This window comes from Diadema antillarum, unplaced genomic scaffold (assembly GCF_040938485.1).
Source record: "Diadema antillarum isolate AM-2024a unplaced genomic scaffold, OU_Dant_1.0 seq00000998_RagTag, whole genome shotgun sequence".
In the NCBI taxonomy this organism is placed as follows: domain Eukaryota; kingdom Metazoa; phylum Echinodermata; class Echinoidea; order Diadematoida; family Diadematidae; genus Diadema; species Diadema antillarum.
In genome coordinates, this window is record NW_027271836.1 from 2,092,997 (window position 1) to 2,108,465 (window position 15,469).

Genomic DNA, 15,469 nt, shown 5'->3' on the forward strand with positions numbered 1-15,469 from the left:
CATGCCAAGGATGATTATAGAGACAGAAATAAGAATTTTCAACAATCTAATCAATGCTTTAATGAGACAACCGAATAGTTATGATGATGACTTGAAACATAAATATTTTTTCCCCTCGTTCCTGATCCATCTCCCCCTCACTCCTCCCTCCCTGCAGCATGTGGTTCAGTGTGTCTTTGTTGCCATCAAGACAATCGGCAACATCATGCTAGTGACACTGCTCCTGGTCTTCATGTTTGCGTGCATCGGGGTGCAGCTCTTTCGCGGTACCTTCTTCTCCTGCACTGACAGCTCCAAACTCACGGAGGATCAGTGCCAGTGAGTCACTCTTGGCTATCTGTGCCACCTTTTTGCTCTACGAGTCCTATTTTATTTTCTTTTTTTCAGAAATGTATTTGTAGTCTGTTTTTTCTGTGACACCAATGTCATGGGAAAACGTTTCTGAAAAAAAAAAATTATCTGGATGATAATGATGTCAATCGTACATTCTGTAAGTGGTGAAAATATCTTCTTCTATCGCTGTTTTCAAAATAGGAATGAATGAGGTGTGACAAGCGTGCACATTGAACGAAACAGTGGTCAAGGTTTTAGCGTATGCCTTTTTTAATTAGTTTCATAAGATGCCAAAGCAGTCATTTCATCACTGCAGTTAAGATCTTTCAACCAACCACTTATCTTAATATCACCTAATCATATAACATATTGTTCTTCTGATCTTGATTGACCCTGATTTAGATTTCTTCATGAATCTTTTGTAGTATCTAGACCAAAGACGCTAACTGAAAAGACAGGAAAGTGCACGCTAATCCTGTACAAAACAAATGGACAGCGCAAAGTCCTCAAGCGTATTACACACATCACCTGAGACCACTCAAAGACGCTTGATAAACAACAACAACAACTTCAAAGACAGCGCGTCTCAGGTGATGCGCTGTCTTTGAAGTTGTTGTTGTTGTTTATCAAGCATCTTTGAGGGAGTGTAGCCTGAACTTTATTTTTAAATCATGTTGTTGCCAAATTTTTTACCTCCTCGAAATAATCCTTATTACTTTAAAATCTCGTTCTTCAAAATAATCCCCTTAATCGAAAAAAGCTATGACTATAATCTTTAAATCTTTTTAGAATAATATGAATACCACTAACTTTGGAAATAAATGATGTTCCTAGGTGTACTGAGTTTGTACTTATATAGCTCTCTTTTGTATCGTCATGTAGGGTAGCCATTTTGTTTCCATTTTTATCATGCTCCTTCCTATCTTCTTAACTCTACTATCTTTGGTCTAGCTAGACTTGTAGTTGTGCAGTTTGTTATCTCCTGTCTCTTTTTATACCCCCACCCACACATAATGCATATGGGGGTATATAGGAATCATTTTTTTCTCTTATACTATTCATTAACCTTAGCTCAATTCATCTTTCTTTGTTGTTATTTTTTGCATGTTTTATCATGGCGGTTGTTCATACACATAGAGTCAATATTATTAGAGCCAGTATTACATGAATGGAGCGCTTAAATCTACGTCAGAGATCATCTCTCAATCATCCCCACTAACCCTTTCTTTGCCAGGAACTTTGGACAATGTGTGCAACACCATGGGGTCATGTGCCAATTAGCACTCAAAGTAAACAAAGGGTTTAAACATCATGCATAAAGTACCTACATGTACTGTATAGGAATTCTGAATACATGACTCAAATGAATGTCAGTCAATGTCAGGCATTTCTTTCATTACTTTTTGTGAACATCTGGTTGTGCATTCCCATGATTGTCCACCTGTCCGCTTCTCTCGTTCCCAGGGGTTACTACTTCGAGTACGAAAACGGTGACCTGAACCAAGTGACTGTTGCGGAGCGTGTGTGGAGCAACAACGAGTTCCACTTCAACAACGTGGGTAGTGCCATGCTCGCCCTCTTCACTGTAGCAACGTTTGAGGGATGGCCCAGGTATACATTGTATCAGAGTGCATCTTTTTCTCTTAAACCTCTTTAATATAAAAAAGAAGAAGAAAAGATTGACTTTGTATTGCAAGATTCCACCCTACCATGGTGACTGATGGTGCTTTTACATCATATATAGTTTTAATACCTTCACAAGAATCAAACCGGCACCAACCATGCACATTGTTCATGCTGTGCAGAGTGTTTCAGTGAGGCACATCCATGCTAAATATGTTCAGCTTAGTTTCGGGCATGTGCTCAATACTCATTAAGTTTTTGGGTAAAATGTGATGGCAAAAGCAGGATATGTTCAAAACTGTTAGGTTGCATCTCCTGAATGTTGTGTCATATAAGGAGTACAGGGTAGTAATCCTTAGTGATGCATCTTAAACCTCCAGTGAAAGAGTATAATGGGTAAATCATTCAAGCTTTTTCATACAAATCAAATCGCAGCTTTATTTGTGGAATTTGATGTAACTGGTAGATTTATGATAGACTGATACAACTCTTCATATTACTTATTACTTATATAGTTACAATATTTAAAGTTTTGTACAGTTCACACGAATCTGACTTTAAAACCAAATATAGAGTGGGATTGATACTGCTAATATGGTATACATGACTGTATATCTTCTTTTTTTTTCAGACTGCTGTATGTTGCCATTGACTCCACCGTCGATGACCAGGGCCCCATCCACAACAATCGCATGGCGGTGGCTGTCTTCTTCTTTGCCTACATCATCGTCATCGCCTTCTTCATGGTGAACATCTTTGTGGGTTTTGTCATCGTCACCTTCCAGAGTGAGGGAGAGCAGGAATACAAGAACTGTGAGCTGGACAAAAATCAGGTCAGTAGTCGATACATAGAGATGCATGCAAGAAAGGGTCAAATGTTAAAGGTCATATGCAAATGAAAGCAAAAATGCATATTCCAAAATAATAAGGGAGACAAGAGCTAGATGCTTTGGTTGATGAGGTTGTAGACATTGAATATTGTTAACTATCATGTTATTAAGATACATGTAGTTCTTGAAAAAAGGGAAAGGAGAAGTATGAGCTAGAATTCAGTCATGATCAGGACATGAAACAATCTGATAGAGTTTGATAAAGAGGAGTCGATGCAGGAAGTTGTGAAAAGGTCAAAGTGAGAAGGCGAGACGACAAGAACTTGTAGTGGAATGAGATCACCAGGTCAGCTAGTTTAGCGCACCAGAGCTGCACTACATCGTATGGTGCTGCTGTGTTAATTGTGGTGGTTTGCCAAAGTAAAACCCGCTTTAGATGTTTTTCAACCGACAGAGATTTCTCATGCATACTCAGTGTATACAGTAAACAAGCAGTGCAGCATAATCAAACTGTGAGTGTGTCTTTTAGCTACTGTATTCAAATATATTCATATGTTTACAGGTACTGCAAGTTGTATTTATGTAATCAGCATCACATATCAAAAGTAATGAAGCAATTGAGCTCCATAGTATGCCTATGAATACATGATTTTGATATCACCCCCCCCCCCCCCTCTTTCCTCCTCCTCTACAATGTGCATCCCCTCCGATCCTGCAGAGAAATTGTCTGGAGTTTGCGCTGAAGGCCAAACCCCAGCGGAAGTACATCCCAAAGAACTCCAAGCAGCACCTGGTGTGGAAGCTGGTTACGTCTCGGGGCTTTGAGTACTTCATCTTTGTGCTGATCATGGTGAACACTATCATTCTGGCAATGAAAGTAAGCCTTTTGGTGAAGTGATGGGTTTTCATACTCATCTATGTGTCGTGTCCTGTCTGTTTGTCTGTCTGTATGTATAAATGTATGTGTGTATAAGTGTATGTTTATAGGCATATATGTATATACATGTGTGTCTGTGTGTGTTTATATGTACAGATACTTGTATGCGCAGATCATGTATATGTGTGTGTATACGTATGTGTACATAGGTATGTGTGTGTATATTTATGTGTATATGTATAAATCTATGTCTCTTTTATGTACATATATTTGTAATACTGTATACGCCATATATTTCGCGAGTCTAAATTTTCACAAATCGGAATTCCCGACGATTTCGCGAGTGGTTAAATTCGCGATCATGGAGTCCTGTACTGAACGGAGTAATGTACACGTGTACGTAACATTCACATCGGGATCAGAGTCAATATTTTTGTGTGTCTTTGCGAATAGCACCCAACTTGCGAAATTCGTGAAAATAAAAACCTCGCGAAATATTCGGCGTATCCAGTATCAACTTTGTCTGTCAAAATTATATACACTGTATGAATTAGAGACAAGAGGAATGTCGTTTTCTTTTGATTTATGCTACTTCCATCATTTGTATTAGATAGGCCTACTTAGTCTGTCATAGTCATCATGGTCAACGCTAACATTCAAGTGGTAAAATCAGAATTAATGCCACCAAAAAAAAAAAATGGACTGAATCTTGTAAGTTGATCCCCCTGTTTCTCTTGTTGCAGCATGTTGTGTGCAGTCAGGAAAGAGAGGAAATAATCAAAACTGCTCCACCATGAATAAGGTGCATCAAAATGCCTAAAATTTGATGTTTATCCTTTTGCAATTCTGGCTGGTACAGTTGTAGACGTACACTGTCAGATTCATAATCATGTCTCTATTTTGATGTCAATTAGCTGATTTACCTGGAATATACTTCTCAATGCTGGAGATGAGCTCAAATTTGGTACTATTGCATGCTGGAGGAACTTTGCCATGTGTTAGTCTGTGACAGCGACCACGTTTTGAAGTCAAAGGGTATACATTGTATGTATTTTTGCTTGTTCTTGTGCACAGTACCGGGATCAACCAAAGCCATATGAGAAAGTCCTGGATTACATGAACATCATCTTCACTGCGGTCTTTACCGTAGAGTTCCTGCTCAAGATCGTTGCCTTCAAACCCAAGGTTGGTAGACTTTGCACAGAATTATGATTGCAATAAGTTTGACAGCATGTCATGACTTTATTCTCTGTTAACCTACGTGAGCCCAGAAAAAGGAAACATTTTCTTTTTCATTTTTCATTTCATTCATTTTCATTTCCAACAAAAGAACAATTAGGTGAAAACATTTACATATGGTTAAGCAAAATCAGTACAACATAGTAATAAAGGAAAGTACTTTGAATGAAAATACAATTATATACTGTGACATTTATGATTGTATGATTGTATGACTGTACCAAAGCAGAATTGTTGGAGATAGATGAGACTACTGAAAAACAGGTCTGGTCAGTCTCCACATAACTAATTACTGAATTTAAAAAAAAAGAAAAAGAAAAAGAAAAAATAAGCCTGGGCATTGATGCCCCCTTCTCAGCCTTCACTGGCCATTTGTCTTTTCTTTATTTTTTTTAGCCAGTGTTGTGACAAAAAGTTGATAGTTGTGGCCAAAAGTGTCAATGATGGAGACAAAAATGGATGGAAGTTTGTTAATGTTATGGGAGAGTTTGCAAATTAAATGCTGATTATGCTGAGGTGTCTTACTTGTGTTCTTATTTGCAATCATCAGTGAATTAAACTGATTGTATAGTGTTCTTGTATAAATACTTCAAAACTTCAACTCATATTAAACTTCAAATATAAATCTAAATATCTTGAAAGGAATTCACGGTATGCGGTTTGTTTTCATGCTGTTATGACTATTCTATTCTTGCTAGTCTCTGTAGTGGAAGATATTTTGTATTGAATATGGGACGGAATGACATAATTTTCAAGCCTTTATCTAGCTAATTTGTTTGCTTTCTGTTTTCTATTTTCGTGATCAGAACTATTTCCGGGACTCTTGGAACGTGTTTGACTTCATCATTGTGCTGGGCAGTATCATCGATATTGTGGCCGATGAGGTCAACGTGAGTCTCGCTTTTACAAGTGTTTTTTTTTTATTCTCTTTCCCAATATTTGTTATTTCTCAAACTTTTTATTCTTATATGTATGCATTTTCTAGGCTCAAGTAGTTCTAAAAGGTTGAAATCAACCAGATATGAAAAGGGGCAAAACTTTTATAGATGGCCAGAACATTTAAACATTTTCTGGGAGGAATATACTTTGAAGAGGTTGAAGTGTGCCTTAAGAAGAAGGGGAAAATTTAAAAACCATTTGACACAGAGAAAAGACTTCTTGTCATTACGTCACTGAAAAATGAATTAGTGTTAGATAAAATGAAAAGTGTGATTCCATATTTACTGGGTATCTGATCACCAGATCTTAATCAGAAATATTTCAGGAATTTTGATGAAAAAATTCTCAAGCATTATTAACCATTATGTATATCTTTCATGCCCTTCTTGATATATTTTTAAGCACATCTTACCTTTTGTTCCTACAAGGATATTGAGCCTGTAGATACAAGTGACACTTGATCAACTACAAGTATGTCTACACTGTTCCTAGGAGTACTGCCATAGATTAAGTTATCATTGACATCTCAGAAGAGAACATACTTGTACCTACACATTGAAGTTTTGGCCACAGTGAAAACATTTATTTGATCAAGTTTAGAATTTTATGTTTCATGGGTCAAGTTCCTACGGGAAATCCAAGAAATACGATAAAACAACTCCATCCCCCTTTAGAAAAAAAAAAAGGGGTAGAAAATAAATTTTCAGTATTCATTTTACCAGAATCACATATTGTACACGGCACAGTACTTTGTTAATTAGAAAGGAGCCATCACAAGAACTTCAGTTATTATCAAGAAACGGTAAACACCCTTAAATTTTTGTGGACAGAGTAGGCTGTTCTAATGAGCATTGGAATCTGAATGGAAAAAAACCCCAAAGAAATCTGAACTACATTGACTACTTTAAGTGTCTCATTTTAGTCCAAATTCAATTGGAAAAAATGAATGAATCAGCTTGCCGTCTTCTTTCCCTTACTTTGCAGTGAGAACTGCTTACCCTGAACATGGCAATGTCTTGAAGATTAGAAACATTGACAACTCAGGATGTCCGGAATGTGAAATTCCTACAGTGTACAGCATTTGTTAGTCTGCAGGAGGCCTAGGAAAAAAGATACACGCCCCCTCTCAGAGAATCAGTTATACAAGCTCTTGATGACCAGAAATGTAGAATATTGTAGAAACCAAGGGTTACTTGGCTGTTAGTGCATAGAAATATCTTCAGATATCAAGTATTCAATGTAGTTTGATCTTAGATAAAATAGAAGAAAGTTAGGAACAAAAAGTGATTAAAGGAATTAGTTTGAATTGGGTCTATCAGCAAAATTGAAATGATATTCATGGATTGGGTAGTATTTGAAATGATGATAATACCATACACAGTTAATCTCTTTCAATTTTATTCCTTCCTGAGATGCATTTGTACCTTTTCTTCAGGATCTGTATGGAAGATGATTACAATCATTACTGAATATTTGGACATGTTTTGTAATGTTAGATGTTTTACCTGGTCTACACTACCATCATATAACTCACACCAATAATGTGTCCCTTTTTGATACTTCCGGTGGTAGTAAGTGTAAATTGTGTTGGTACAGGGATCTTCTATCAACTGACCAAACTACCAGGGACTTGTCGATTTGTTTCTAATCACTCATTACATGCCCATTTACTAATTATATGACAGTTCTCCACATCCTCCCATGTTTATCAGAAAATTCCCCCTCCTCCCCCCCCCCCAAAAAAAAAAAGATATGTACTTTAAGGTTAAAAGTTTTGTATATGTTTGATACCAAAATTCACATATATACTTTAGTCAGTCAAGATCTTCATGAGATTACATGTGACCTTGCATCGCAAAACAGCAAAGTGTCATCAGATAAGATTGTGTAAATTGAATCAAAGTTTTTGCTTCAGGATAAGGCACTGAAATTTAAGCCAAAAAGATTAGTGGCCGTGGTCGTACAACCTACTGTCTCATCTCTTAGCGCTTTTGTACAGACGATGGAGGCAAGACTTGGTGCAAACAAAAAGAAGAATATTCAGGCTTATTCTCCTTGCATGTCCTGTCTCATACTTTTATCTGAGCACAATATGTGTGGATATGAATTAAGACATGCATATGTGCCATTTCAGTAGATCATGTGAATTGTAGTTTTGTTGACTTCTGAGCAGTTGTGGCAGTTCTGACACCAAATCTTTCATAGCCTGTGATTTGATAGGGCGATGAACAAAGTTCATTGTCAGATTTCCAAATTAAGATTTGAAATCTATAGAATTCCTTCTAAATTACTTAATTAAGGACCTTGATCACTGTGGTTCCAGATTTTAGAAATGACAGTAGAAAGAATGGAGGGTTTTGTGTATGGGTATAATCTTTCATGAATCACTTTTTGTCAGCAACACAAGGGAATTTCTAGCAGCACAGGTTAGAGATAGTGTTCAAGGCATATCAGCCACCCATATGCACATATAGGTATAGGCTACTTATATCACACATGGTTTTGGCTTGAGGTTGACATTTTCAGGCCTACTCGAAAATCATCCCGTGGGACTGTTTGTGTGTTTTATGATGCAGGGTCACATGTGAAGTCAAGAGTCCGTGAAAGCTCAAAGGGTTGTTATAGCTTTTGCTAAAAAAAATAGATGTATGGCTTAGGCAAGAATCCCTAACTGGCATGTAATTCATAAGATATCTGATTACCATTGTAAAGCCATTGTTTCAATATTCCCCATGTAAATTAACATTGTACAAGATTTGTACTTAACCTGTTTGGGATGAACTGATTTTGCTGCAACAGGTGTCTCCCATACACACCTGCCCAAGTATACACTGGGCTTGTTTTTAATGGGGTATAGGCTTCGTGCAAAGCATAAAACATGACAAAATCATTCATGATAAGGAGTTATGAAAAGGGATAGGGTGCAGAGTATGGTGGGTAATGTGAAAATTGGTGGTAATTAACCTAACACCTGGTTAAAATGTATCATTAGAAATGTATCATTAATGTGAGCAATACTTTTAATACTAAGAATAACATGGATTCTTTTTTTAATTTGGTTGGATTGCTGTACTAACATAACCAATCCTGCTTGTTTTTCTTTTGTTTGTTATTTGTTTATTCCTTCCACCCCCTCCCCTTCCAAAACACCCACATCCAAATTGACCACCCCGTACTCGTTTTTGTTCTCCCCCCTGGCATTTGAACCTGCTATTCAAACCAAATCAAATAATCTACAAAAAATACAGAGGGTTGGTGCAACATCTATTTTGTTCTCATTTTCCTTCCTTTCAAATAAACATGGCTTTCTATCCATCTTGTATTTCTGTTGAAAAAACAGTTTTGCATGCATTTGGTTGGAAATCTGTTGGCTTATTCTGTAAAATTTACATGTGGGGCATTCAGATTCGTGCATTCTCCTTCTTATTTCATATCAGTGTGTAAAAAAAAAGAAAAAAAATCATATTCTGGTTTAATCCTCATCATATAACCTTATTTTGTCCGTTAACATATGTATTAAAAAAAAAAGAGAGAGAAATTAACATTGGTGATATTGGGATCTAATGTTGCCCTGTAAAAAGAGTTATCCAAGTAAATATGTATGGTTATTGCTTATTCTTTCATATGACAACATTCGTTTTTTGCATTGAAACTGTTCTTATTTTATTTTTGCGCACAATTATATGTAGTCATTCAGTGTATTGTAAGCACTGCATCCTGTGGTGTGTGGTTCCAGCTGTGAAACCATTTGTTGTAGAAGTGTCATTAATTTTATCACTTAACGAGGAAGACCAACAAAAAAGTAGTAATAATCACCTTTCTGGACTTTCTTGCATAAGGATATATGCTACTTGCTTGCACATTGTATACATCAGGATATTAATGTCAGCTAATAACCCTTTTTAATGCTGAATAATTTTTACCAATATTACACAGAAGGTTTCAACAGATATTCTAAGTAGGCACATTGCTACATAAGATTTACACTGTAATATCACCAAAGTGTATCATTTTGTTTTGCCTGATAAGAAGATATACAGAATCCAATATGCTCCTGGTAAAACAATCACTGATGGTTTTGTTGATAAATATTTGTCCCCTTAAAAGAATGCCTTTAAAAGTTTTGCTCACAAGTAAATCCATGCAATGTTTTTCAAATTTATCTCCTTTCAAAGTAATGAAAGTCAATAGTGCATGCTTGAATATGGAGTTAATCCCACAGATAATATTGTATTCTTTCCTTGTCAATTTATAATAAGTATTGCATTTTTTATTCTTTACCAAAAAATTAGTTCTGTATTTCTGAAGTCATATTGTGAATTTCATTTTGCTGCTTATGAGAACAGATTGTTTATCATACAACATTCCCTGATCCCATGACTGGTATAGATAGGTGGAAGTTATTTTTGATATGTTGGTACTTTGAGGCATTTAATTGGGTATTGAAATGATTCAAGTGAATTTATCATCTTAAAGAAGGATCAATGCATAAGATAGTCTTTGTTGTAATTGATTTGAAGTATTTCTTAAAACTGAGGTTGAGAGAAATTCTATTCCAGTAATATGTTCAGTCAAACAAGTGAAACATCCAAAGGAACACCCTTGAAAATAAATTTAAGCCTGTACTCCTAAAGTGAAATGATTTCATCTTTTAAAATGGTAATTTTTTTCTTAGATGATGCATGCATCTTGTAAATGTTTGTGCATCGTGAGCATCCATGCTTTTATTACATTCTTTATACCCCCCTTTTGTTTCTTGCTAAATTCTCATTTTTGCGATTAACTTTAAGGCCACCCATCTATTTATTTATATGGCTGTTCTGTAAGTAGTATAGTGTGATAACCCTTGACCTTTTGCATTTTTTTTAAATCTTTGATAGTCTCATTTTGTTTGTTTGTTTGTTTTTTTTAAGAGCAGATGGGCATTTTCACCATTTTGAGGGCCTCTCTATGTGTTCTCTCCTACCCTACTACTCTGAACCTTGCAGTGATCTTTGCTCCTTTTTTTTTCTTGGCTAGTATTTTGTTGATACTTCTGTATTAAAGCTAAGGAGCGTAGGACATTCTCACCAGATAGATCTCATAATAACAGTGCCATACTATCATCTGACAAACCTTCTTTCTTTATGCCAGTAATTTTGGTTCCTATTCAGGACTTAAATGTTAGACAAATCAGTAAAATGAAAAACAAAATACCTCAGTGCCCCCGTGTTACTTAGACTGAGTTATTTTGATTATTATTCAAACAGATGCATTTCAGATAATTCACATTGCTGACTTGTTTGCACTTCCCCCTTGCAGGGTTTTACACAGAGAGTTAATGCTGTTGTGATTTGTTAATTCATTTTTCAATTGAAATAATACTGTGATTCTTCTGGAAGATATGAAATTTACTCTGGAAGAATTGTCTTTTTTTTAAAATTCTAATGGTGTTCACTGTAATTTGACTGTACGGTGTAAACCATTAGAGAATGAATGTGTGGACTTGTGTGTCTTAGTCACATGTGGAATCGTGATCCGTAAACAGTGGGTGTTTGGGTATTATCAGCAAAACTTTGGTAATGAGGTGTCTCAATGTTCCTACTAATTGATAATCATGTTTTGATCAAAATTAATTGTGTCAATCTCATACATCAGTGCTTGTCTCAAGAGTGGTTTGGCATATAATCCACTGTCTGAACCCTAAAGAAAGTTTTTTTTTTTTGTCAGTTTTGATTTCTAGGGGTGAATGTTAGTATCTAATAGTGCTGGCTGATGTGAAGCTGTATAGTGCCAAAGTAGGACCCGAGGAAAAACTAAGCATTTTATCTGATAGCCTTTTAATTTGTCAACTGTTTCAGCTCTGTCATACTGTCACGCCAAACTCTACATTTCTCTTTCTCCGATTTTTATTTACCTCAAGTTATTTCTACCGCCTCTATAAATGTATCGCATTTTGTTCTTGTTGAACAGTTTGTTTGTTCTTTTAAAGTGACATTAAGTATGATTTAGTTTCTGCACTTAATTTCCTTTTAACTTAAGATGTTGTTTAGTTTCTGCACATAATTTGCAATTCTTTTAAGGCTAAGCTGACACATTGTAGAGTAGACATGCACAAATTGCCATGTCACCAGTGAATGAGCGTTACAAAGATTGCGATGATATGATTTTTTTTGGTGACGTTTTCTTTTAACTGTACACATTTTTTTTGTGACCTCTAGCCGCACATTCTTTTTGCGTGTGTGTTCTCACAGCTGTCATTTCTTCACTTGAATGCCGCTGAGGTTGGCAGAGATTTCAAAACTATCTCTGTTTTGATTCCTCGGAAACTCTTCTGAAGTGTGCACATCCACTATGGTAGAGATAAATCTCAAACACAACGGAAGGATTTCCTTATTAAAAGATCGCTGACATATTGGGCAAGATGATTTGTCCACAATCTAATGTTTATCTGATGGTTGATGGGCAACTACATGCTAGATCCTAAGATTGCAATCTGTTCATTGAATTTGACATTTTGTTATTGTTTTTGTTTTGGTCAGAAAAATTTGCTTTTCATCTATTTTCTTTATTTCATAGAAATTGCCAAAAGGGCCTGATTTTCTTTTTCTTGCGCAGACATTATAAAATTGAACCCAGAGGAAAAAGAAAATGTGGAGTTTGGCTCAGGTTTAACCAGCAGTAGGTTATAACACCAGTACTTGCATATTCAGAAACTAATATTACCAAATTTCTGCCAGCTGAATTGTCACCGTATCACTTTGTCTTTGTTCGTCCTTGTCTGTACGTCTGTGTGTCTATATGTTGTTCACCGTATGTGTATAACACATCATCTTTGTCATAAAAGTCATTTTATTTTGATTTAATGGAATTCTTGATATCAATTATGCATTATCTAAATGCTAACAAGTGAAAGTGCTATAGTTCAATCATGTGACAAATTTTCTGTGCTTTTTTACTGACAATAAACCTTGAAACTGAGAATGTTTACTACCCATCCATGGTATTCTATATTTTTGTCCAATATAAACTTGATCAACTTGGAAAAGACATATGGGGCTTATCAAACGTTTCCCCTTCCACATTCTTAAAAAAATGATATGTAATTATGTGCATGAAAATGAAATAAGTATATTTACCCTGAATGGTATTACCGTCAAAAAATTTTTTTCCCATTTTCCCCTCGTGATGTAGATGAAATAGAAAGTTGCTGACATTAACGGTGATTAGATATCTTTTCTGAGGAAGTTGGCTGCAGCAATATGAATTTTCTTGATCTCAGGTGTCAGAATTAAAAGAAAAGAAAATATAATATACAAATTTAGGAGGCTTGCATGTGTTGTTTGAAATATTTAGACATCTCTGTCTTGCTCCTCTTAATCTCACTGCAAATATAGAAAGATGCCACACATGCAATACCTACAAAAGACTAAAAATGCCCGTTTTGCAGAATGAGTGCACATGCATGTAGAGATACACGTATGGCCCTTGAGATTATAGTCTGAAATTTCACGATATAACTAGTCAATGTCGTCACCGTCTACACCTGTCGTATTCTTGTCGTGATGTCTGGTTCCGTTGTTGGTATTTGTGAGACAAGTTTCTTTATTGGTATTATCAAGAAGTCTTGACATACTAGACAAGTGAATTCTCTATTTCTCCTTTTTTTTCACCCTACTTTTTTTTTCTGTTCGATGGCTACATTTGGTTGTTGGGGGCGAATGCTCGACAGGTTATGCAATCGGTAAATCAAACGACAATTTCCGCGATCATCTCTTCTTCTTCCAAGTATCTACTCATACCTATCCGTGCACTCTGTACTCTGAAAATGTTTAGCCTGTCCTCCTCACTAGTACGTCATCGCGACTTCTTAGCTGCACTTTCCTTCTCCGATATTTTTCACTCTCTCAGTAGCATCAAATGCACCTGAAGCTGGTACCGATAATTTTTTTTTCTTCTGTCCTCTCTAGCCGAAATTAGCAGCATTATCACTTCCAACATATCCATTATCTTTCGACCTGTACCACTCTTGGTAGTCACACCAGTATGCCTGTTTGGAATGGTTTCATGAGGGACTGCTATCAATGCTAACTGTCTCTTTGACTGACAAAGACACTCCCCAACCCTCATGTTGAAACAGACAAACAAACTCACACATATACACACACACACACACACACACACACACATACACACATATGTTCACCCTCTCACGCATACATTTTTATACCCAGGTGTATTTGCTTGTAGAATGTTCCGTAAAAGAGCATATCTCTGCACAGTTCTTTTAATATGGCACAACGTTCTTGAGTAGGTCATTTTTTTATTTTTTTTAGGATGTTGGTGTCATGGTAGCAAAACTTTTCAGTCAAATTGGCCTAGATTTGTTTCTTTGACTTTTCCAAACCTTGTTGAACAAAATCTGTGAAGCACTGCACATAGAGATACAGAAAATTTCTTGTAAATGTGTGCACTTATGTGGCAATGAGTGAATACACCATCACCATTGGTAAAGATTTGTTTTGACTGCCTCCAAATAGGATGATCCTTTCCCTTTAAAAATAGGAGAAATACCAAGTTTAGTGATTTTTTTGCATCAATGCAATCCAAAGAATAAGTTTATTATTTGAATTGACAAAGGAAAAGCTGTAGTTGCTACTTTTTTGGTGGTGAATGTAAAGCATATAATATAGTACTGCTACTCACATACAGAAGTTTGTATTGGGTTTGCATTTGTCAAATATCCTTCTTAATATTCTAAATATCATTCCCCTCTCCACTCAGTTAACTGCAGGAATTACAGGTCATTCTTACTGTGCATGTAGGGGGATTGTTTTCCTCCTTTAATCTTTGTTTGTAATGTGAGTGACCTGATTTATTACTTGCATAATAACTTTGGTTAATCTAATTGGGGCTTTGCTGGATGACATTTCTTTTGATCTTTTTCTTTTAAAGCTTAGATCTCTCTTGATTTTTGCATCAGCAGCAAGCCTGTGATATTATATTGCTACTTTTCTCAGCACTGGTACATCTTGGCTAACACATTTTCTTTTTGTCTATTATTGCTCTATGCAAGCAACACATGGTTAATGCTGAAATGTGGCTTTAAGTTCACACATTATGATCACTCAATGCATTGGGAATTCCTGGCTTGAGTTTTCTTAACACTAACAAAGTTATGTTAAGTCCATTAAATACCCTTTGTGTACATAATCCATGTGCATTCAAGCCTTGTTCCTAGGATATCACATTCTATTATTTCATAATATTCAGTAAAAGGGGGAATGTACATATGTGCTCCCCCCCCCCCCAAGAAAAAAGGCAAGAAAGAAATTAGATTTTACAACAAATCTGCAACAAGTTGCTAAGACCAAGACTTAGGCAGGGATGTTTTGAAAGACTCTCTGTTAACGGGAGAGAGAGAGAGAGAGGGAGAGAGAGAGAGAAAGAGTAATATTTTCATTCCCTAGTCGCATGTAAAGGAATGCTATTCACACACACACACACACACACACACACACACACACACACACACACACACACACTCTGTCTGCCTAATTGGGTGATGTTCGTTATTCCGAAGGTTCATTATTCCGAAACACACAAATTTCCTATACCTACATGATCATTGATCTGAAAATGAAATAGG

At 36.1% G+C, this 15,469-nt stretch overlaps 1 protein-coding gene across 1 annotated transcript in view; it reads left to right on the forward strand.

Annotated features, from left to right (window-relative positions):
- LOC139742343 (voltage-dependent L-type calcium channel subunit alpha-1D-like) overlaps positions 1 to 15,469 on the forward strand; it is a 213,355-nt gene that overhangs the window by 166,314 nt on the left and 31,572 nt on the right. Inside the window, exons 23-28 of the mRNA XM_071652922.1 lie at positions 158 to 318; positions 1,798 to 1,944; positions 2,588 to 2,789; positions 3,505 to 3,663; positions 4,738 to 4,848; positions 5,709 to 5,792. Of these exons, the coding sequence (XP_071509023.1) occupies positions 158 to 318; positions 1,798 to 1,944; positions 2,588 to 2,789; positions 3,505 to 3,663; positions 4,738 to 4,848; positions 5,709 to 5,792 (864 nt within the window). The remainder of the gene's footprint in view (positions 1 to 157; positions 319 to 1,797; positions 1,945 to 2,587; positions 2,790 to 3,504; positions 3,664 to 4,737; positions 4,849 to 5,708; positions 5,793 to 15,469) is intronic.